Consider the following 25,879-nt stretch of genomic DNA (forward strand, 5'->3'; position numbering starts at 1 on the left):
CAAAACAAAATAAGTTCAAACCAATCTCAGCATTCTGTGCTTAATACCTTAAGTTATTACCTGTAGAACAGCATCAATAATACCATACCATCTTGGAAATGGCGGACTCTGTAATCAGCAGTTGTAGCAAATGAAATATCCTTGAGTAGAATTTCAGCACTGTGGCTAGCCTCGAACTGGAAATGTCACCGTCCCGCTAGATTTCCCACCAAGGACACATTGTACACCGAGTGATGACAAGATGCGTAAAATAAACACCATATCTGTCGTCATTTTTGCTAAAGACGTCGTTGTCGCTGTCAGCAGGACTGCACAGAAACTACCAATTTTCTTGTTAAAGTACATAATGGGTCAGGTAGGAAGCAAGATTCATTCCCCAGAAGAAAAAGAGCATTTTTTATGTTGGTCTTGTGGAATAAATACTAGCGTGTACGTGCATGTGGTGAATTACAAGTGCCATTACTTCCTGGCCTGCACCGTCAAACATGGGCATCATGCTGTGTCTGTGACGTCAAAACATGCAGTTCATGTGAATGACATCGCTAACGAGGAGTGCACAGGCCTGACTCACTCTCATATGTTAACATTGTCTCAGACAGCTCGTCACGGGCCCTGGGCCAGACACATGCCACGGCTGTGATGTCATCATAGAGAGACACAACGTCAGTGGTGCAAAATCTTCCGTTTTGCTTCTGTTTCTTCACACTCATTCCCACACAAATAAAACACACATCTCACATCACTGTGACCTCAGCTTAGACCTGAGTCATTTTATGTGTCTTTGCATGCAGGAATCAGATGTTCACCTGAGAAAAGTGTGCTATAGTTTCTTTGAGCATGTGGCGTAGCATTTGGACCAAGCCCATGTTGCATAACCCTCCGCACACCATATGGAGCCAGTGGGTTCCATAGATTTTATTGGGGTGTAAAGCATAACAGAGTGAGAAAGAAAGAGCACAGTGCTCAAACTAGCAGCATAATAGTCCTGAAAATAGACACACACACACACACAGCAGACAGAACAGGTAGAGGCAAAACCACTGACAGAGACAGCAGACATTCACACACCCACTCACACACTCTCCATTCACCTAGTTGTACGCTTCTCGACTGTGCTGCGGGTCAGACAGTTGCCACAAAGTAGCTATTACCACAGGGCAGGTTTGGATGTGCGTGTCACCCGTCACTGGATTCCAGGAAACAAATGCACTTGGTTCTCTAACACAAGCTCATATAACAACTTACTCAACCTTCTTCCCACTCCTCATTTGTTCTTGAATGGCAAGAAAGGCAAACTTAGACAATGTGGAGCTTTTGTATTTTTTACTGCGTTAGAGGCCAATGATCAAAAGACTTACCTCCATAGCTGTGGCTGTTATTACTGTGGAACTCAGCCTCCAAAGTGAGCTAATGACACAGTAGAGCTATTGGGTTTACATTTGCCTTATTCCAAATTGGAGCGAGAGCAAGACAAATATACATCAATGGTGGTGTAATGGCAGCATAATTGTGCAACCTTTGCCTTTGATACAGTGGGCGTAGCTGAGCTCCAGAGAATGAGAGACAGTCTCTCTGGCTGACAAGTTGGACTTGTGATATGAGGGAGGAAAATGGGCGGTGGTGGTGCTTGATAGCAATATGACTCACGAGGGAGGACCAGGTGTTGCGGACATGCATATTAAAAAACAGTCGAAGAGGTGCTAAGACTCCCAAAAAGGAACGCAAAACTGGCTCTTTTGAGGGAACACGCAAACTTGTCTTGAGTGTGAGCAAAGACGTTAATATCTCTTGCTGTTGTATAACGGCATATGTTATTATTATTATCCTGAAACAATGAAAAACAAAATTGTGGTAAATTAATAATTACAGAAGGTCTCTACGAGTGGGTTTTGTTCCTACACCGGCATTGAAAGCCACTCACACTGTACATAAAACACATGAAGGACACATAAAATACAGTAATAATAACCTCTGGTTGGCTTGCACACTAGAAGGAGCGTTGCAAAGAAGGGAGAAACAGGCTTATTGGGAAAATGTCTCACTAATGAGACTAGTTATCAACGTCAATTACATAGGAGCAGATCCTTTCATATGTTCAAGGATACAATCCTTATCCTAGATGATGGTCGCAACAGTCGAATAGCTTAGACTACGCATGCAGCCTTTTTTCAGCATTTTACAATATCTGAGTTCACATCACTTTTCACTTTTACTTTCCTTTTCTTTGACGCATTGCCACCAGAAGAGTCTGCCTTACACTTGGGAGTTAACGCATGGCTACGTAATATTCCGCCTACTTATTCTTCGGCCACATGCCCGTACCTAGTTCTTGTTTTCTTTTTGTACAGTAGTAATAATTCATGGGGGTGCGTCGGTATCGGCAAAAAGCCAATATCGGACATCCCTAATTTAAACTTTATTTTGAAGGTGATTCTCATCCCTTTCTGTATGCATAGCTGCTTTTCTTGGCCATATCTGGATGATTAACAAGCCATACTCTCCGTAAATCTTTCCAGTTTATCTTGATCTTTATATTCATCTATCTTTATATTATCTTTATCTTTGTCTTTACGGCAATTTACAGTATCTAATGATATAGTGAACGTCTCCAGCAGGACGTTGTTGCTTAAATAACATATAAACCAGCTAGTTCCTTACCAGGTACGCAATGCCCTTTTCAGAAGGACCAAAAATGAAAGAATGAGATTCAGAGGCTGCCAGAAGAGAATGTGACATCAGACATGTGGCTTTCATCTGATTAAATCTAATATTTAATTAGGATTCATATTGATTTGACTGATAACATAATGTGCTGTGAACAATTAAATGAGATCTACAAATGGAAGCACATTTCACAGTGGCAGCCACACTTACCTAGCGTTGTCAAGGTAACAACGCTAGTATGTATTTGTCTCGGAGTAGCAAAAGGAAAAAAAAAGGAGGAAAGTGTGCTGATTTGGATGCTAACTTGTTTGTGTACAAAAATCAGGAGCTTAAACTACTTGGCTGACAATGTGGATTTTTCTGCAGGGCTATTTGTTAAAGGTCAGGACAATGTGACTCATCCGACCTGATGATATGTAATGGAAACACAATTCTCACTAGTCTCTCTCCATTTGTGCGTCTGTGTGTGAGCGTGTGCGTGAGAATGTGCTATTTACTCACTTGTGATACTCCTGCTGGGTGCTGTAAGTTCCGAGTGCAAGAGGCTGCTGTTACACTTGCCTCCGTCATCGCCTTGTGACCTCAATATGAGGGGCTCAGTGTAGGTGTTGGCCACATCTGAAAAACAAATACATCCACTTTAGATGACATTAAGCCCATTGTATGAGACCACGCAACTTACCATTTAAAGTAGGGATGTCCGATACTATCGGCCCACCGATTTCATTGCCCCCTTATTGCAATAAAAATGTAATATCGGTTGATATCGGTATCAGGTTTTTCCCTGTAATGACAACCGATAATAAACAACTGCTGCATGTATAAGCCTATGGGCTCCCGTACTTGCTGTCATCGTGGCATCCGACGGCACCAATACGAGGAAATACTTTGTCACGTCCTGTGTTATTCCTCGCAGTCGGAACTGGGCTTGATATGCTGAAACCACGGCCGTGGGTGTGCCACACATAGCACTGACGTTAGCTAACTCATTAGCTTGTAGCGGTGCCGGCATGGTCTCGTTGTCTCTGTTGTCAGTCGACATTTTTACCCATGTCGAGAACCAAAATGTGGAGATGCGATTCACAACGAGACAGGAGTCGAGGTTGGTAGCAGTTTTCTCTCCACTCAACTCAACAACAAGCAACAATTCTACCTAAGTGGTTACAACAACCTCATGGCCCGAAAACGGAAGTACACTTGGTAGGTAGGTAGGTAGATAGGTAGAGAGAGAGAGAGAGAGAGAGAAAGAGAGATAGATAGATAGATAGATAGATAGATAGATAGATAGATAGATAGATAGATAGATGGATGGATGGATGGATGGATGGATGGACGGACGGACGGACGGACATAAAGACAGACAGACAGACAGACAGACAGACAGACAGACAGACAGACAGACAGACAGACAGACAGACAGATAGATAGATAGATAGATAGATAGATAGATAGATAGATAGATAGATAGATAGATAGATAGATGCATACACACATACATACATACATACCTGTACATACATAGATACATAGATACATAGATAGGAAATTGAGAGTTGGACAATATCGGCATATCGGTTATCGGCAAAAAGCCAATATCGGACATCCATAATTTAAAGTTTACTTTATTTTGAAGGTGATTCTCATCCCTTTCTGTATGCATAGCTCCTTTTCTTGGCCATATCTGAGTGATTAACAAGCCATACTCTCGGTTGGAGAAAACATGCCAACCCTTGTGTTGTTCACATCCACACGCACTTCATTAATTTAAAAAGCAGTCTTGCTGACTTCAACAAAGCAGAAGATTTTGTCTGTGTTGGTGTGCTTTCTGTCCTGAACTTGCATCTGGAAGTCGTTATGGTCAACCCCCTGGGACTGTTCAGGGGTCTCTGTGCACATTTGTGTAACCTGAAATCTTGTGGCTCTAAGAGTGTGTCTCTGTAAGTGCATGTACGTATGTGTGTGTCAAAATCATATAGGAGGAGAACACATAATATACATATAGTATAAAAAAATATATATACAGCACGGTAGGGTGTTTTATGCGTTCACTGGCACCACAGGCTCCTCTAATGAAGCTGTTATTATGCACACACACACACGCACACACGTATGTGCACATACACAGCACAGAGGCCTTCAAAGCAGGGCAAGCTAGGGCCTCTGAGAGGTGCAGACTCATTCCGAGGCAAATGGGTGCCAGCTGGGTTTGATAAACACACACATACACTCACGTATGCACACACACACACAAGCCAAACCACGTCCTGTGCATGGACTCAACACTTCCCGGCTATGTTTATTTATTTTAGCCAGTCTAACTCACTTCTCTATCTGTTTTCCCGTCTCTGTCCCTTGGCCTCTCACCTCCAAATTCACATTCCCTCCACCTTCACTTCAAATACATTCCCTCTAATTGCTGGGATAGCCTAAGTTCACACTTCAATTCCTGGAAAGTCTTTGCAATGCTGTCTCAAGTCGGTGTTGCAAAAAATGTAAGTACATTAAATACCTCACAGACAGATAGATAGATAGATAGAAAGATAAACATGATTAATAGATGGCGATAACAGATAATAATACAGTGTTTCCCCAACCATTATATTAGGAGGGCGGGGCAACCCCCCCAACAAAATGTAACTGAAGGAGCGATGGCAATGTAGTGGGCTATGCTGCGTGCATGCATGTGCTTGTGTATTTCTGTCAGTTCTGTCAGCACAATCCCCACACAACCCACAGACACACACACACACACACACACTGTGCATGCATATGTGTGCACCACAAATATAACTGTGTAGGAGCGATCGCATTTGATTTGGCACGTGCATGTGTTTGTGTCGATGCCCACAACCAAGGGGACTATAAAAGATACACAGATGATAAGTCCTCCATATTTTAAGCCTACTCTGTCATTTCATATACAGGTTCAGTGGATCCTCACATACTTGCAATTCAGCATTCATGACCCCACATATTCACAGAAAATATGCCCTTGTGCTTTTAATCTCCATAATTAGGCCATTATTTGGTAGAAAACCCATCTCATTTACTCTAGCTTACCCCGCAAGGCATGCTGGGAAGCTGGGATTTGCATGTATAGCAATGTGTAAGAATTTATTTAGAATCCCGCATAGTCCATGCGGTGTAATTATATTGTGTTCTCCACATGTGGTTGATGACCAGACGGTTTCTTTTGTGTGGGTAAGGGTATAAATGTTATGCTCATACAGCAGCATATACCAGGCTTGATTAGTGTCACAAAAGTAATTCACTAATTACTCTAGTCTTGGAATGTAATCTGACTCCGGGGGCGAGATGCGGGCTACACCCTGGACTGGTCACCAGTCAATTCTCACATTCATATCTATGGACATGTGGGAGGAAAACCGGAGTATCCGGACAAAACCCATGCACGCATGAGATGAACATACAAACTAGATGCTGAACTGAGATTCGAGCCCAGATCTTCCCCATCTCCTGACTGTGTGGCCAACATGTTAACTGCAATGTTTACTGTGATAGTGGGGTGTGTTTTGGATTGATTAACATTTTGATTAACTCTGACTTTAGCACAGTGCTGTTGTAAACCAAAACAATATACATACTGTTACATTAATACCTCAATAAAAAGTATTACTATCATTGTAAAGACGGACTTCTTGAAACAGCTCTAGAGCACGTATCAAACTCAAAGCCCGCCATATCGTCTTATGTGGCCCACGAAAGCCTAGAAATAATACACATCAAAACGCATTTTTACAAATAATTTTATTTTATGATTTTTAGTATTCTTTTATATTTACTTACATTTTTTATTTATTTATTTTTTACTTTTAAAAAAATATTCAAATTATATGAACAAAAAATATTTTAAAAATAAATAAAATAAAAAGACACTTTTTTCGTTGTCCAAACACATTTAAATTATTAATTATTATTATTATTTATTTATTTATTAATTATTATTAATAGCTATTGTACAATAGCTTGATTTCTTTCAACGTAAGCTCTTGGTAACAATAGAAAATGACAATGATAATAATGAAATGTGTCATAATAATATGAGGTGATTATACATTTATGTGGTTTCACAGGTGGCCCTAGAGAGTAAGCATAGCGGCAGTGCGCCCCTCAGTGAAAATGGGTTTGACACACCTGCATTAGAGAGTGCGAGTGTACCTAATGTTGTGACCAGTCGTATACCTAATATGTGGATATTGGAGTAACATGTGCATTCTATCATGCATGTCAATCATGTGGTCAGCTGATTTGTACAACCTACTAACTCCCTCTTGACTCTTGCTGCCAAGGGAGTATTATGGGTTAAAAGGTCTTGTGACTGAGTTCTTGAGAACTAAACACATTCCCACTAAAGCCCTCAGTGCCATCCAAGCAGGCCCTCAAACCAATTGTTCACTGGCATCAGCATCAAACCACCAAACCGCTCGACCTCAGAGCCATTACTAAGATCTGAGAACGATGAGCCTCTAATTCAAATCAGACCAGAGCAATCAAGAAAGGCTGAAGAGACCCGGCTGCATGCTTACATGAGTTTGTGAGTATGCACGATTGTTTGTTCACATACATGTTTTAATGTGTGTGTGCAGCATGTGCTCATGTGTGAGCCCCTGAAGGGCAATGCAGAGGAATTTTGTTTCCTGGTAAACACAGCTATTAAAGTAAAAACATATGGATAACACACACACACTTATACACAGAGGCTACTATATGAGCAGATGCAAATGATGTGATATATCCTGAACCGTCAGCAGGAGAGCACCGCTTCCTGTTCCTCTCACTGGGATCTCAGCAGGCTGCAGCCTTGTTCCTACAACTTCAACAACTCTTACTAAGAAGTGCAGAATTCCACTGAGTAGGCATGTGAAGTCGAGAGTGTCAATAATAATGATGATAATAATAATAATAATAATAATAGTAACAAAAAACACCGGACCACCACCTATTAATTAGTAGCTGCACAACAGTGAGTCAATATTCGTAGTGTTCCCTCGGTACATCACGGTTCACCTTCTGCGGATTTGCTGTTTTGGGGATTTTTTTGAGTGCAATTTTGTTTTTGTTTTTTTTTAACAGCGTTCAAACGCGCATTGTGTTCTGCGTCCGTCTGCGTCCTTGTAGTGTATTAGCGCGATCTATCGGTGCTCTGTTGTATACTAGGAACACACAGTAGACAATAGCCAGCTAAATATAGAGCCACAACCGTCCTTATTGGCTAAGTGAGAACCCGCCCATTGTGTTCTGCATCCTGATTGGCTGTAGATCATTGTCAATCAATCTCCTTCGGGGCAGTTTCCTGTTGTGGTCAATGGTCGACAGTAAACTAGCTAACTGTGTGAACTGCTTGCTAACCGCCAATAAACAACAGAAGAAGAAACTGCTAACCGGCTTTAGGCCATTATGGAATAAATGAGTCTTCGGTTCAAGGAGGAGGAAAATCCAACGGCAGGAGCAATATGTTTTAACAAGCATACAAAAACACTACAGAGGAAAGGCACCAGGACGAGACACGGTCAGATGGGTGAATACGCGTGAGTCGCTTAATAATTTCTTGTGTCCAACCAGGGAGATTGATCATTAAAATTCTAATGACATTTGAACTTTGAGAGTATTTAAACAAGAGAAATGTGAGAAAATGTTAATGCCTGTCTGAGAAAAGTTTATAAAGTGTATTGTGACAGCCTTACAGCCTTAAAACATATATAATAATTGTAAACAAATAAAGTTAGCTACTTTGCGGATTTCATTTATTACGGGCTATTTTGGGAACCTATCCCCCGCGATAAATGAGGGAACACTGTACCACTATACTAATAGTGGTTCATTATAAGAATAATCATCAACTATTGGGGGAGCGCCATGGCTCAGGCGATAGAGCGGTTGTCTCCCGACCTGAAGGTTGTTCATTCGATCCTCCGACCTCCCGTGACCATGTCAAAGTATCCTCGGCCAAGATACTGAACCCCCAGGTGCTCCTAATACTGCGTCATCAGTAGGTAATGTGGTAAGAGTGTCAAAGCGCTTCGAGTACTTTGAAGGTAGAAAAGCTCTATACAAGTCAAAACCCATTTACATTTACTGCAAATAATCATAATCATAAACATCTGTTGAATACAACTACAATTAATAAACGCCACACCTCAGATAGACACCACCGTTTTGGGCCTCAGAATAACAATAAATAAATAACAGGGTGGCTTTCATTCATTTTACTTTGAATAATAGTGTAGTATAGAGTATAGATGTAGCTACAAAAACACACACCACCTGCATGGCATCTGTAAAGCTGAAGTTTTCAGCAGAGTTTAAAGTGACATAAACAAAAGAACTGATACTGTAAACATCGTTCAAATATCACTTCCTCGCTCTATCTCTGTTTTTAAAAAATGTATGTATTAATAAATGATCGTTGTTTCGTGGTTGACTATGGTCTGTTATTAGTCAATAAATGTTGAAAGACATGTCATATGTAGTATGCTGGTAACAAGGCGTCAGTAATGTTACACTGATGAGACATTACCTTAGACTGCATTACCTTAACACTGCATGAAGTCAGCCATGGCATGTCCGACAAGATCTCCTCCCATTCCATGTGGAAGTCGTAGGTTTTTGGCTTTTTTGTCCTTCTTTCCCACTCTGCCCAAACACTCTTTTATTTAGAATAAGTACTAATTAGTTAGCTTGGGAGCTTGCTATGCTCTTATGTCCTTGTAGTGATCCCATAGCTGGGCATTAGTGTTGCAAAATGTGGTGTAAAATAATAACAGGAGCGTAAAGGTGACCATAGGGGTGTTACTTCGTGTCTGCAGGGCTCAAACAATGGTAAAAAAAACACATTTAGAAAGTCATAAACAGGTTTTCTATCCTATATCTACGGAAATATTCCGTTTACTAATATTGAATCCTACTTCTCGGAAATTCATTTATCATGGTCGGGTTTCAAACCAAATAATCGCGATAAAATAGGGCCGACTGTAAATGTAATTAATCTATTCTAGACACCCAGAAAAATGAACCAAAAACACATTAAATAATAAGGTTTAGATGCACAAAACAATGCAAAATACATATACATGGTGAATGAAATGGATAAATGAACATTTAATATCATTTTTGGTAAACCCGGCAATGAGTGGACGGAGGATGGGGCGGACAGAAGAGCCACGTGGACGCTGTTTCACTGTAGTCCCTTACAAGCAGAACTTTAAAGAGTGGACGGTTAGAGCTGTATATTTGCTCCCTTGAACTTTACTGAAAACTCCAGCAGCAGGTGCAACCATCATTATACACTATCTGTTATTTGTCTCCCATATACTGTCCCTTCTGCAAACTGTATTAACTAGACACCTTTACCATCCAATCCCATTATAACAGACACTACATCCATACTTTGCTAGGAGTTCTTTCTTGAATTCAATAGTGTTTCCCACCTTCTTTATCAAAGGTCTGGCACTTGCAAGTTTCCTTGGCATCATGGTGAGTTATTCTGCAGCCATGCTCAATTAAAAAAAAGCACTGACTGTCTGACACTCAAAAATACGCAGCGTGCTTGAACGCCTCATCAGCACAGGGAGCAGTGTTTATTAGGAGGAACAAAAGAGATAGACACAAAGTTGTTCATCTTTCTGTGTGTGTTCTATGGACAAATACACCACACACACACACACACACACACGCACACACACACACACACATACAATAAAGACAATTAAAGCATTCTCTGGCCAGATTGTCTCTATAGAGTCCCAGCTCTAAAAGAACCACAAACCATTCTTCAACAAAGATTGTGTCACCAACACGTGGATGCTTTGTTTGGGCACTCAATCCATGGAATGATACGCGGGCAAAAGGACTAACTCAGGGGTCGGCAACCTCTACCATTTACCTTTACCCAAATACTGTTGAGTAGGGTGACCATATTTTGATTAGAGAAAACCAGGACAGGGCCGCACGGTGGTCTAGTGGTTAGCACGTTGGCCAACACAGGAACAGCCTGGAGATCGGGAAGACCTCAATTCTCCCTTGGGCATTTCTGTGTGGGGTTTGCATGTTCTCCCTGTGTGTGCGTGGGTTTTCTCCGGGTACTCCGGCTTCCTCCCACATTCCCAAAAACATGCATGTTAGGTTAATTGGCGACTCTAAATTGTCCATAGGTATGAATGTGAGTGTGAATGGTTGTTTGTCTATATGTGCCCTGCGATTGGCTGGCGACCAGTCCCCCGCCTGTCGCCCGAAGTCAGCTGGGATAGGCTCCAGCATGCCCCCGCAACCCTAATGAGGACAGCGGTATAGAAAATGGATGGATGGATGGAAAACCAGGACACTCGGGACGGCAATGAGATACTTAAATGATACTTGAAGTTTATGTCTTATCATTTCAATACATGTCATGTCTCCTCTGTATGGATAGAAAATTGTTGTATTACAAAATACTATCTATAACCAGACACAAATTCCGAGATTACTCAACATGTTGTATTAAAATAATATCGCTTTGATACATTTTAATGGTGCAAAAATAACCTTCAAATCCCTTGAATTAAATAATAATAGAAATAATATCTAATCTGTACTAGAAAAATGGCATGTAAGAAAATAATAGCTCTTTTTTTTAGTTTTACTGGACAAATAAATAACAAAAAAATATGAAATACCAAAACCAACACATTTTCATCCAAGTTTTGGGTATGTTGGTATTTGCCTGCACATTAACAGAAAGTTACAGTAAGTGATAAGAGTCAAGAGGACCGGAAAGAGGTTCTAGAGCATCAAGGCAGAGTGATGTCTAGCAGCACAGGGTTAGAGGAGACACTGCTTGGCCAGCGTTAATGACTGGAACTGATTGAAACCACACACAAACATTCAGGGTTCTGACTAGAACAAGCAAAGAGAGAACACACAACTTCAGCCATGGCACGTTTTTATCAGAATCCAACAACAAACAAATCCATCCGTGCGTGAGTACGCACATATTGAAAAGAAAAGTGGAAAGAATTTTCTCGCAAACAGATGAACACACACAAACATATGACAGTGTATCGCTGCACTGGGACATGTCCAAAAGCGAGAGAGAGATTAATGCTGTTGAGGGCATGAAGCTGTGTAAGCTCATTAAGACTAAACCTGTCTGCCCTTAAAAGCCTTAAATGTGTTACTTTGTCTCTGACATTTGCCTGCCTCGAGTGAAAACAACACCATAACAACCATTACATTCATTACATTGTGTTTGGTGTTTTGACTCTTTCAGACAAGCACTGCTCAAGAGAAGAAACAGACTGCTGGAAATTGTGAATGAATTCCACTTTCACTTATAGAACAGCCCAGCAAGTCCCAGGCAATTTAAGCTAGCACTACACCAGACAGAAACAAATAGTAGACTTCCAAGCATGCAGCAGCAACTCTCGAATCGATGCAACAGCGACCTCGTACATACTATACATGAGGACGGACGCTGTCCTCACACACAAACGGCTGAGCGGGAAGTTTTCTTGTGTGGGGAACATCCTGAGAGCAAACACACATGTCAAGGTAAACGCAGAACACTCTCTCGAAATTGTAATAAACATCCCCGTGTTCTACATTTCACAACTGCTGCTAACGTTACAGTGAGCAGCAGAATAACGTGAGAGCAGAGTAAACATTAGCGGCAGCTCTGCTAGCTCGTAGTACCTCCCAACACGTCCCTGAAGGACTTGAAAGAAGGCTGCTGATAATGTCGACAGTCAAACAGTCCGTGATAGTAGAAAGCATGTGTGTGATTGAGAGAGAGTGCGTAAAAGCTCAGTTCACATGTTTTACTGGAGGGAAGCACGCCAAGGCGGAGGCTGGTTAGCGTACCTTAACATTAGTTCGCCGGTCTGGCTCTAAAGACTCAGCAGACTATTTATTAGCAATGGGGAGAATGTAGGTAATGTGGAGAATAGTGTGTGTCTGCGTGAAAGTCACATGAAAAACTCTACAGTTCACGACTTCTACAATAACGTAACGTTAAGAACGGAGAAAACACACAGCTTTGCTAGCTCGTAGTACCTCCCGATATGTCTGGGAATCACTTGAAACAATGCTGTTGGTAATATCAATGTGGAAACAGTCCGTGATTGTAAAAGCCTGTGTGTGTGATTGTGAGAGAGAGTAAGAAATTACATTCAGTCCTGTTTTGTTGCAGGGAAGCACGCTAAGATGAAGGCTGGAAAAATTCAGGAAGTTATTATATAAGTTTTGATTTAACATTACAAGAGTTCCGGCTGAGCCTGTTAACTCCCTGTACTTTTTGTCGTGTTGGAACTTAAAACAAAGATAAGTTATCTATAAATGTTACTTCATTTACTGTGGAAACATTTCAGGGAGTTTTTATTCAACTTCTAAGAGATGCTTTTGAGTCTTGGAACTCCATGCTCTTCTGGAGCTATTTTTCAATTTGTTTGGTGCAAACAGTTAAACAAAGTTAAGGGTTTGTATTATTCAACATTACACCATTTACTACACTTTTACTGCAAACAAATATCGTCTCCAAATATAGGGTCGATCTCTAGAAAATACATCTGTAAAAGAGTTACAAAGTCCTCCTTGGTTCAGGAAGTAAAAGCTTCATTCACTCACCACAGAAAACATAACACAACTCACCATAAAAGCCAGAAAAATGGGAATTCGGAGAAACAAACATCTTGCAGAGCCAACTTGGCTGTCCCAAGAATACTGACACCAATTTAAGGGGACTCAAATAACATAAAAGATGGATAGACTCTTCAGTAGCATCAGACAACTTGAATCGAGAGCAGACAAGCCATACAAATATGAACCTAGCGTCTTCCAAGTAAGGCTTGCTTATTGCCTATTGCATTATGCTGACACAGTCTGTGATTAGTTATCGTGTTTGGTGTGCGTGTGAGAGGGAGAAACAGTTTCTCAAATGTTTGAGAGGTAGAGGGGGGGAAGCTCACACATTTCAGTACTTCAAATATGCTGTAAAAACGCCCCAAATTGCACCTTGGTTATTTCAATCTCAGTGGGAAACCAAATTAGACCGGCCTCAATGAACTTCTGTGCCTAAAAACAGACAAGCAGGCACACAGTTGCATCTAAACACGGGATGGGAGAGACATACTGTGAAACAAGCACGGGGAAATCAAACAACTTTTCACCAATATTTAGACTGCAGCTTATTTTTGGAGGAACAAATAAATTAATTAATAAATGTATGTAAATATAATAATGGCTGAAATGTTCATGTGTTTGACCAAGAGGTGATAACTCCATCATAGCCCTGTACCGAAAGTCCTTACTAATATACAACACTGTATGATATCAGGCTGAAAACCAAAATCTGGTTCCAAATTGGTAGTTCTTTACGGAGAATTGGGTAAACCCTAAAAGCAGCCACAGTTTTACAGTATATACAAGTGCCATTTTTATACATAAGCGCCATCAATGACAAAAAAAACACACAATGAAATGCCCGAGAAGTTAATTTGTGTGACAATGATGTTGTCGTTCTTTGGTAAAATAGAGACTGGAACAGAAATGGTCTTCCCCTAACTGTTCCCACAACATTGGAAGCATCCAAATAGGATTTGGGGGGAACTGCTGTAAGGAGTTTAGTCCAACTCCTGATTGGCCTTCTTTTTCTTCACAGGAAGTACAACTATCTATCTATGGGTCAATTGATTAAGTAGTGTCTTTGGATACTTTTGTCTGTGTAGATACACTGATATTTACACTGTGTCCACAATTATTAGGCAATTTGCATTATTGATTATTAGTTTAATTATTTAACAATAACAGTGCTGTTGCATGCATGTTGGATGCATGAGATGGAGCACTGTCCTGCATAAAAATTATGGTTTTCTTGAAAGATGCACACTTTTTCCTGTACCACTGTGTGAAAAAAGTGGCAGTAGGTTTGGGAGTTCATTTTGAGTCCATCTTCAACCTGAAGAGGCCCAACAAGCTCATCTTTTAATAACTCCAGCCCTTACCAGTACTCCACCTGCACCTTGCTGGCATCTGAATTGGAGTGGAGCTCTCTGCCCATTGCTGATGCAGCCAGCGGCCCATCCCTCTGGTCCATCAAGCGTCACTCTCATCTCATCAGTCCATAAAACTTTTGAAAAATCTGTGTTCAGATATTTCTTGGCCAAGTCATAGCCTTTCAGCTTGTGTGTCTTATTCAGTGGTGGTCGGGTTTCAGCCTTTCTTACCTTGGCCGTGTCTCTGAGCACTGAACACCATGTACCGTACTTCTGGACACTCCAGGTAGATTGCAGTTCTGGAATATGACAGCACTGGAGGATAATGGGTTCCCGGGAGCTTCACGTTTGATTTTTCTCAAATATTTGGCAGTAAATTTGCATGTTTTTCTCTCGACACGTTCCGTTTTCTGCGACCCTTTTGTGCACTTGCAACAAAACATTTAATGGTTCTGTGGTCACGTCCTAATACCTTGGCAATTTTTGCACTTTCAAGAGTGCTGTATCCCTATGAAGATGTTTTACAGTTCTTGACTTTTCGGAGTCTGTTAAATCTCTTTTCTGGCCCATTTTGCCAGAGGAAAAGAAGCTGCCTAATAATTGTGCACACCTAATAAAGGGTGTTGATCTCCTAAAGCAGTGGTTCCCAAACATTACACTCGCGTACCACTTCAGACATTTGACTTGAAGCCATGCAGACTTAAAAAACATAAACCATTTTTACATTTCATTGAATTTAAATCTTAAACATGATTAATTGGTTCATTCCTTTTATAGTAAGTAATTCTGGTTCAAAAATGTGTATTGTGCATGGTCAAATTTTGATAAAAGTTTTACTGATAAATAGAAAACATGTGAATTTCTCTTGGCGATGAATAAATTAAGTATTCCTACATATCGTTTATATCATCCGGATATTGGGATCCTTCCCTTTGAATAGGTTGAACTTGAGCTTCACTTTTGTCCACTTGCAAAAAAAAAAACAGTATCAAAAGTACAAAAATACGTAGTAGCAGTGATGAAGCCTCATTTTCAGGGAAATCTCAACTCTCTCATCCTGACACACACATACATTGACAGGTTTTCAAGGTGCGGGGATTGAAACACTAATATAAATTAAACCTTCAAGATTAAACACTCTTAATACACAACATAATCATCAAACTTTCTTACTTATTCATATAAAACAGATCACATATCGCACAGAGCAATGAACAACTTCATGCTGTGTCTCCTTCCTTCTTTCTGCTATGAAGGTGTGCTCTGTGCTATGAGGCGTTCAGGTACGCTCATAATTGTGAGTGTTAGGTGCTAATTGTTTTTCATTTTTATTCATGTACCCCAATGACAGTTGGCGTACCCCTGGCCACACCCTCCCTCAAAACACACATACACATCACCTGGTATGTTTAAACCCAATAGGCATTCAAGTTTATTCAGCTTGGGGTTGGAAAATATGCATAAAAATGAGAATATGGTCAAAATACTGATTTGCCTAATAATTGTGCACACAGGGTAGATCACCAAGTAACTATGTAACCTCTAAATGAATGAAATAAAGATGAAGATTGTCTTAGTTCTTAAGAGAGGCCATAGATTTACCTGGCCTGGACAAGGCTAAGGGTTATTTTGATTGCTGTTTTTTGCCTTTTATGTAATCCAAACCAACTAACAATTAGGTTTACAGTCCCTCGCAATATTCTGCGGTTCGGTTATCGCTCCCTCGCTATATCATGGTTTTTCAAATATTAATTAAATAATAAATTATCACTATTTCATCGTAAAATATGGCCTATTATTAGTAAAGAAAAGATGCATATTTAAGTAATTATTATTACAGATGGCTAAATGATCTGACTAAATGAACTAAAATACAAATACTAAGCAGAAGAAGTATTGTAATTGCGAATATTCTACATTGGCCACTAGATATTGGTGCTCGGTAAGACAAGCACTAGACTCCTCACTAAGGTTCCCTTAGGAACGTATTTACTATGACACTGCTTGAGCAGGAGTTTTATTTTACGTCTTACATGGCTTATTTACTCTTATTCTGTCTGCTATCTTGGGTGATGCGAGTTTAAAGCCATTTAAAGCCACAAGGAAATACGCTGTCCAGGAAAAAACAAGGAACCGCTAACGTGTGAGTCTTTGTTATCTCATTTATGTCTAAGATGACTTATTTTCTCGGATTGTATCTGCTATATGGGGTAATACAAATGTTAAAGTGACTATAGGTGTGTTATTTCATGTCTTGTCTTGTCTAATAATGTTGAACACCGTAAGATTGTAGATAACTACAAAAATATTCCATTTATTAATATTGAATCTTACTTTGTGGAAATTCACTTATCGCGGTCGGGCCTGGAAGCAATTAATCGCAATAAATGAGGGATGACTGTATATTGTTCGTTATAGAGGGGTGATGCGCATGCAAAGGAAAAACTCATACATTTTTGGTATAGCTTACGATAAAGGTAATGTTTAAAGTGATATTTTTAAAGATATTATGCATTCACCAGCCATATTGTGAATACCTGCATATAAACTAATGTCAAAAACCAGAGCTCTTTTACAACCCCAAACACGCAAAGTACTCCCACAAGATGTGTCAAGTTAGACCTGCGCATTATTTTCTACAATTTTCATATTAAAATCAAATAATTAGTAGGTTCAGACAAAGACTGTGACAGAAAGCAAGATGAAAACCAACAGAAGAAAGAAGTGGGTCAAAAACACAGAAGAGGAATTGGAAAAAAAAAAGCTCTGACAGATGCCAGTGGTGAAAAAGAATGAGGGGTTAGCATATGGAGCTGAGGGTTTCCTATATAAACAGATAGCCTCATTGCATCTTCATGTCTGAGAGAGACAGCAGCATTCCCAACAGTGAGGAGCACACATCTGTCAAAACACAGCACCATTCCGTGGCCTTGGAGCCACTGAGGGGAGCTTCACTTACTGACAGCAGGAAAGGCTGTGAACACATTGAGACACGAATATATAGATACAAGTTAGTATCTCTCTTCTAGACTATTGTGCAAGATCGGTGTCAAATTCTTTATGAAATTGTTTAGAATTGTGGTTGTGTCACCACTTTCAACACCTGCTACACAACAGGTTCGATAAATATACTGTATGTTATCATTATTTGTGAGATGAATCATGTTTTAGATTGATTAAAGCACCATTATTCGATAATCACTTCATCACAGTACGCAAGTTAAATGTACATTTGTTTTGTTTATTTATTTCCCTTAATAGTATTTACACATAGCATCATTCTCTTATACTGCTTGTGCAGGACTATATTTACATGGTAATATTATGTGAGAAAAGTGCATTCAGTTATTACATGTCTTTTATTTTTCATATATTTAATGTGCAAGAAGATTTTTCTCTGTTTCCTATTCTTTAGCTGCATAGGTGTTGAACCGGAGATGGATTTCAACCAGTACAAAACAGTCCCTCCCCCCTTTGCACTTTGCGGCTTCACTCAATCATTCAAGAAATAATTAATTCCTAATTCATACTGTTTTGCAGTTAAATACAACCTATTATTAGTCAAAAAATATGCATATTTAAGCAAATTTATATTAACATATTTTTAGTCTAAATTAAGCATTTTCAAGCAATATAATTGCAAAATGAACGAAAAGACAAATATAAGGCATTCAGAAGACGTATTCATATTGTAGTATGTAGCATTCTACACTGGTCACTAGGTGTCAGTAATATTACTGTTTGGAGAGGCACACAATGGCCAGACTGGATCGCCGGAAACACAAGCTTTTATTGCTGGTCTGAATTTTCTCACAATAGGCCCAATAATAATAGCATAATAATCGTAATAATAACACAGGCAGTAGCGGCTGTAACCCAACTACAGTAAAGCTAAAAGCTAAAACTCAACTCTGAAGGCCTGACGTCACTTCCTGTCCACCACCCACTAATCTCCCATAGCAACATACGCAAGCATGTATTTGTTTTAAATGGCTTATTTTCTGTTATTGTATTGACTACATTGAGTTATGCGAGTGCAAAGGTGTCTATTTCACATGTAGAGGGCTCTAATAATGTTAAAACCCGTATTTAGAAGGCCGTAAACAGGTTTTGTATTCTCTAACTATGAAAATATTCAATTTATAATAAGGAATCCGCCTTTGGGGAAATACACTTAACACGGTTTTGTCTGGAGCCAATTCGCTGCAATAAACAAGGGATTACTGTATTGATTATTACACACTTGTTGTCGCTATTGCTGGTAAAATATAACAATAATCTACGTCAATCTGCACCTAGTTGGCTTCAGAAGTGATTAATTTCTTTTGACAAGAAGGTGGAGCTGGTACTGTGTTTGAATCAACCAAATAATCCAGTTTTATAGTCAGTTCCACTTTAAATATCATTAGTAACTGGAGCCAAACGTTTGTTAGAAAAACAGTTACTGTTGTAGTAAATGACGTGAGAGAAAGACACATTTTCTCTTCCGTATAATCAGCCCCAGAAGGCCATGAGAGGAATCACATGTTAAAGGTAAATTAACACTGACTTCATTTGTCAGTCCTAATGAAATATAATTATAAGCGCCAAATGCATGTTTACAAATATGCTGACAGCTCATCTTAAACGACATAGACCAATTCTTTGTGTTCTATTTGTGTTTAGAAAGTGTCTTTGAGCATGACATCATGGCAATGTGTGAACAAGTCTTGCCCAAGTTCTTAGGAAGTCAAAGCGACACGCTGTCATGAGCTGTTCAGGCAAACAGCGAGAGAAAACACTTTTAATGTGTGTGCTGGCAGGGCAAATATCTGGTAGATTCTTGTAAGTGTTGTGTGCGTGCTGTCAGATGTGTTTTTCAATGTAGTTATGCGTGTTGTGTTGCCCCACAGTCCTGCGCTTTCTGTTGGAAGAGGGGGGTGGGTGAAGTGGCGCACTGAAAGCGGGGCCTTGTTGGCCTCACCGCTAGCCTGACCAATCCTCTCCGCCCCACCCTGGCTCACCTTCTTACCCTCAACACACACGCACTCCCCCCCCCCCATGCACACACACAAAACCAGTCAGGGAGACTGGCAGGCTAACTTAAGTAGAAGAAGTCCCAGTTACACTTTGTGATGGATTCCTGAGGGGTTTGCACAGGTAGAGTAAGCAAAACCACAAGAACATGTCGAGGCACCGTCCTGTTTTTTAATAACTCAAAAAGGCTTCCCTCAGGTATTATCATTGCAGAGGAAGTTCTATTTAATCCCACAATTGTACAATTAGGTGAAACTGAGTGTAGCCAACACATGGTAAATACAATACAGTAACCATAACACGTGCTTGTTGCATCATGGCAACATGGCACTGAAAACTCTGCAGGCTCTCCTAGTCTACCCTACCATACTACCTACTGTACATAAGACCTGATGATCTACAAAAAGTGAACATTGTGATGTCTTTTAGGTATGAGGTGGTCCATGTAGGTGGTCCATGCCAACCCCTCCCCATAGGGTCATTCTCCTGAATGTAGTACCAAAAGCGTGACATAGGAATCACAAATGAAAGTTATTTTCTAACCAATTTGCATATTAAATAGTGTATCACTTGTTGTGTTTGAGTTTATGAAGAAAAACTTGCAAGCAAATATCACATTTTGTAATATCACAATATTACGGTCATCCTTCGCAATATCCCAGTTAAATTATCGCTCCCTCGCGATATTGCGGTTTTTCGGAAATTAATGAATTAATAAATGAATGCTGTTTTGTGGTAGGCTATTATGAGTCCAAACCTATTGAAATACAAGTCATATGTAGTGTTCTGGTCACTAGTGTAACAATCGCACTTCCGATTAGAAGTGTCGAAGCTACAACGAAAACAATTGAGGTCACGGCAGGACCAGCTATTAGAACAACAACCAATATGGCTGTTTAATTGCACCAAATTAATCACGCATAGCACACTCCCTCCCCCCGAACTAAACACTTTAAACACTCCGCACTCCCTCAAACCCGTCAACAAAAGCAATCAACTACTAAACTCAATCCCGTATGACCCAAAAAAACGTCACACTTTACCCCGCGCCAAATGTCCCCAAAATCACAAAAATGAGGCAAGGCAAGGTATAGTTCAAGCATTGAAGTGAAAGCCGCAGTTCCACCGAGGAACGCGCATCCACTTAGTTAATCCACCTGGCATAGATCCTTGCGTCCAGTACTCCACGGGCAAAAGGTAATCCAGTCAAAAAGGAAAATCAAACCGTATGTTCATTAATTCGTTCGGGAAAAGTTTGACTCCGTGGTCTAAACGCCGGCTTGCAGGATCCCACGTTGGCGTGTGACGTCACTCTTTCCTCCTCCTGGTGCGCAACACCTGCCTATCTTAAATACACACCTCCACAGCGCACTTTTTTTCCATATATAATACTGTATACTCAGGACATGCAACACATTAAAACAGACAATGATGCTGATGATATATATGGATATAGCCTGAAAATGTTCATATACATTCACCTGATGACAGTTTTCTTCCATCTGAGACTTAAAAGTGACACGCTTATGGCCATCTCTCAACTCAAGAGATGGACTTATGTGGCCATTACACTAGGTGGCAGTAATCACACAAAACACAAAACACTTCACAAGTCATGGAGTCAGCCACTGCTAGCTCGTTAACTTGCTAGCTAGAGCTAACAACTTAGCGAGCTAGTGAGCTAGCAAGTCCATGCGGCGAGTCGCTGCAGCAAGACTACGATTGCAACAACACATCATCAGTAGGGTAAAACTTGCTCTCACGACGGTCTAATCCGAGCTCATGTTCCCTATTAGTGGGTGAGCAATGCCTCGAGTCCCTCCAGCATAAAAGTTGCGCAATGTGTTGTAAACAATGCATAATAGAAGTGTAAAGGTGACCATAGGCATGTTATTTCATGTCTACAGTGCTCCAATGTAAAAACTGTGTCTAGAAAGTCATAAACGGGTTTTCTATGCTCTAACTATAAAAATGTTCAATTTATTAATATTGAATCCTGTATCACGGAAATTCACTTATCGCGGTCAGGTCTGGAACCAAATAACGGCTATAAACGAGGGACGGTTTACTTTTTTTCTTTTGATGTAGATATGCTTGATTTGCACTTTGTATGCGTAGATAAAAGAGTTTTAAGTCAGAGGTTTTGAAAAAAAAAATCAGTCTCCTGATAGAACTACCAAAGGTTGACATACAAAGAACTTTTATATATTGCTATATCATCTACTATATATTTAGCACTATAGATACTTTAAACTTACCTTAAATTATCACAAACATGCTCCAAAATGGCGACACATCTTGTGCATGTACCGCAGAGCTAATGGTTGGACCCCGCTTCAAAGTACGTGCGAGACTCAACCCTGTGTTCTTCAAAGCATTGTTAGTTAGCACTGCAGTAACACACTTCACCTTCCGCGGAAGCATGATGTAAAAAAACAGTTCCCCAAAGTGTATCGATTAGAAAAAAATAGTTCAGTCAAAAACCCGATCATGATGAGTATCATGGACACTATGCCATATTTCTGATTTTGAATCAGTGTTACTTGCGTTATTGTCTGAATTTTGACCAAAAAAAACCCGAAGAAATAACACGCAAATAATCTGAAGTTCACATTGTGTGTCAAGGCAGACGTCAGCTCATTTGCATAAAGTCTTCCGCGATTCAACTTTAGTTACATTGTGCGGACTACACTGGTTATGTTTGCAACATGTGCACATGACATGTTTTGTCGGAGTTTGGCCAAAGTACCTGTTTTGGATGCAACAAAATGCGTGCACAATGAGGTGTCATACTTTGGAAAGTTCCATCGTTTTTTCATTGTCTTTGTGACACACTATTGCATGTCACAAAATTGTGATGCACAAACAGGCTGAAATTGACATCAGATCGTGTTTTATACACAACAGACCAGAAGAAAATATTCAACACTGTTTCCCCTTTTTATTCAATGTGTTTGCAGTATATTCTTATTTGGTTAGAGCTGCAAATCACTGTAGTCTGTGTGCCATGCTTCTTGAAGTGACAGCACCCTCTCTGGTTCCCCTTTCAGGAGAATCACCCCCATGACCAATCACACAAAAAGGAAAGGTCACGAGTTCACTCGCAAATTCCCAAGAGACTCATCGCTGAACTTCAGGGTTCCAATGAGCTGATTTTGCAACCAGCTGTTTCGTTTGTCACTATGGTGTCCAGTAGGGGAGGTCATCCTTCCCCCTTGACTGCAAACCAAGCTCTAGCCATTAATTTCATTGAATATTAGCATCAAATACCATTGTGGCAAAATGTGTTTTTAATTCCAACATAACTTTTATTTGTGTCACAGAATTCGGCCCTGGTGGTTAAGTTTGGGCATCAAGTCTTAAGCATCGATGGGAATCGGGACTAGCATTCCGATTCTCCCGGGATTGTGCAAATGTTTTGATTTTGATTTCTAAATTCGATGCCCACTTCGCCGACCGGAAGAAATAGCCAGCGAGCCCCAGCGAAAAAGAAGCGGCTAAAAAGTCTGGCTTAACTTCATAAAAAAGAGTGGTCGGCTCAGTGCAACATTTGAAACACAATAATATCCTAGAAATGATATTATTGTCTTATTGTGCGCTACGTCAGACTTCCTGAAAGCAATCAGAATCAGGGAAGTCAAAGAATAAATGACATCATTCTCATGCCAATGTAACCCAGAGTTTCAGGGTGCTAGCTGATGTGGAAGTTCGGTGTAAATAAAGGACAGGACAGCTTTTTGTGCAGATAGCACAGGTTTGATTCCCAGCCGGGCCCCAACTCCCAACCACTGGAGATGTCCTGGGCTGATCCCAAGGTCTTATAAATGGGAGGGCACTAAGCCAAATTAAACATTCGACTGACTCACTGCGGCACCCCCTGGCATGAAAAAGCTGAAATAAAACAACAACTTTGCTTCACAGAATTATTTGTTCAGGTTACTGTCATTAAAACAAATTTCAAGCACAACAGTGCAACAGAGTGTAGATTTTCTCCTTATAAGCTATCTGTACAACAACAGACATAATAATACTAATAATAATTGTTTGGATTTATATAGCGCCTTTCCGGACACCCAAAGTGCTTCCATTAAAACCCATTATTCATTCACCCCACAGTCACACACTGGTGGTGGTAAACTATATCTAGTATATACCTAAACACCTCCCCTGAGGTAGACTGACGGAAACATGACTGTCAATTCGCGCTCTGACCACCATCAAACATTCATTCACATTTATACAGTATATCAGTGTGGGCAGCACTGGGGCAAGGTGAGTGAACTGTCTTGCTCAAGGACACAACAGCAGTGACTAGGATCGAGGAAGCAGGGTTCAACCCGCTCTACGTGTCCTGCGCCACTGCTGCCACATGTTCACGTCTGTCAAGCCCATTTTAACTGGCAACATTGGCCACCAAATTGTATCTCTTTGCTTATGACACTCATTTAAGAGGTCATGAATCCATCTCTTTCTGCTTTCCCATGATATGTATCACCTGATGTAGCAGAATGTAAAGAAAAAAGACAGATGAAAGCCCTTTATCTTACCTCGACTTGTTGTTGGGATCAGGCTTCTATTTTCAGTCTCTATAGTAGCGTTTACATGTAAACTGGGTTGGGGGGCTGCTGGAACAGGGTCCCCATCATCAGGTGGCTCTGGGGAAATGGCAGGAACACTCCTCTCCTCATCCATGGACATGGGCCTGGCTATTTTCGAGGGGGGCGGAGGGGCCGAGGCGCTAGCCTGTGGAAGACAAACACACATATAATTACAGGGATAAATATGACATATGTATGAATAACAGGAACAATATGTTATTGTCTTAGGTGGTTCTTGTGAGAGGTGGAAAAACTGTAAATGTTTCATCATTGCTTGGTTTGAAAAATATCATTTTTCTACTATGAAACGTAGCAACACTGCACAGATGATAATAACAATTTTTGGGATGTATACAGCATGACTAAGCTTTGTGAGAGAAGAAGAATATGAGAAGGGATCAAGAACAATGTTAATGCATGCAGACACGTTCAAAAAGCATCTACCGTAAACATTTACTTTACATTCTTCCACTAACAGTGGTTCACTTCTTTTTACACTTACTGTATATGATTATTAAGAATGTTGGAAAGTAAATCATTTGCATTATGAGTCATTGAAGTGAAGACTGTTTGTTTTGTTTTATGTGCTAATAATACTTCAGACTGATTAAAACATATTTACACTTGAGAATGTCACTTCACGGTGCACTTAATAAAAATGTTAAGATGGTGACAGTTGACACTGGAACAGATGACTTCGTTTGCCATGGTGAAATTAGTGTCAAAATACAAATAAATTAGAGGTGACCAGAGTCCAGGAACGGACTGTCTTCAACCTCACTCAAATGAAGAATAAATGGGGAAAGAATTTAAAAACGATAAAATGTCAATCTAATGTCACGTAAGATAAATTGCAAACAGATGACAACTAAAAGGAAAACAGGTGTAAGTTAGCAGAACATTCCATCTTTTAGTGTTTTGATGATGAAGAGGTCGAGTGCTGGCTAACTACAAGGACCGCTGTGTCATCAAAACATTCAGTCGACTACTTATTTCCTGTTTTTAATTTAATGTGCCACCACCAGTAGGTGCAAAATACATATTTATTTTTTGTCATAATTGATAGAATCAAATACAAAACGGCAAAGGGTCTTTGTGTATTTCGGACAAATAAGTTCATGTGTGATCACAGTCAAAGAAAATAACTTTAAATGAACATAGTTCGGATTTATATGAAAAATACAGTAAAAGCTGAGTCACGTTCGAGCGTGTGTTTGGCGCGCGCCTACCCCTCAGCTGGACAGCTGTTTGCGCGCTCCCGCTGTTTCACTCGCGGACATACTGCCTTGATGACTTTTTGCTTCAAAACACCTGAAATAAACGCTTAAATGTTTTCGAATAGCCATACATATTCACGGAGTCCACGTAAAAAGTTCCCTTAGGAAGTTTAAAAAGTTCCAAATCCCCCAAAAAGAAGATTTTAAATACAGCCCATTTTCAAACTCCGTATACTTTGACATTTACAGTCTTTTCACGATAGTTGTGAGACACACACGCACGGTTGTTTTGACTTTAATCACACGCGTTTGCTTCTCTAAACGAGTCCCTGCACGCCGAGAAGGAATCGAGTAGATAGAAGTTTTCAGCTTTATCCGCCATCGAGGCTGCTTAGCACAA

General features: G+C 40.2%; 1 protein-coding gene across 1 annotated transcript in view; it reads right to left on the reverse strand.

The window, feature by feature from the left end:
- The window catches only part of mdfi (MyoD family inhibitor), a 42,445-nt gene that overhangs the window by 16,147 nt on the left and 419 nt on the right, over positions 1 to 25,879 (reverse strand). The window contains exons 2-3 of the mRNA XM_054785793.1: positions 24,212 to 24,407; positions 3,166 to 3,282 (exon numbers count right to left, since the gene is read on the reverse strand). Coding sequence (XP_054641768.1) covers positions 3,166 to 3,282; positions 24,212 to 24,362 — 268 coding nt within the window. The 5' untranslated portion in view covers positions 24,363 to 24,407. The remainder of the gene's footprint in view (positions 1 to 3,165; positions 3,283 to 24,211; positions 24,408 to 25,879) is intronic.

Source organism: Dunckerocampus dactyliophorus, chromosome 8, assembly GCF_027744805.1.
Source record: "Dunckerocampus dactyliophorus isolate RoL2022-P2 chromosome 8, RoL_Ddac_1.1, whole genome shotgun sequence".
Taxonomy (NCBI): domain Eukaryota; kingdom Metazoa; phylum Chordata; class Actinopteri; order Syngnathiformes; family Syngnathidae; genus Dunckerocampus; species Dunckerocampus dactyliophorus.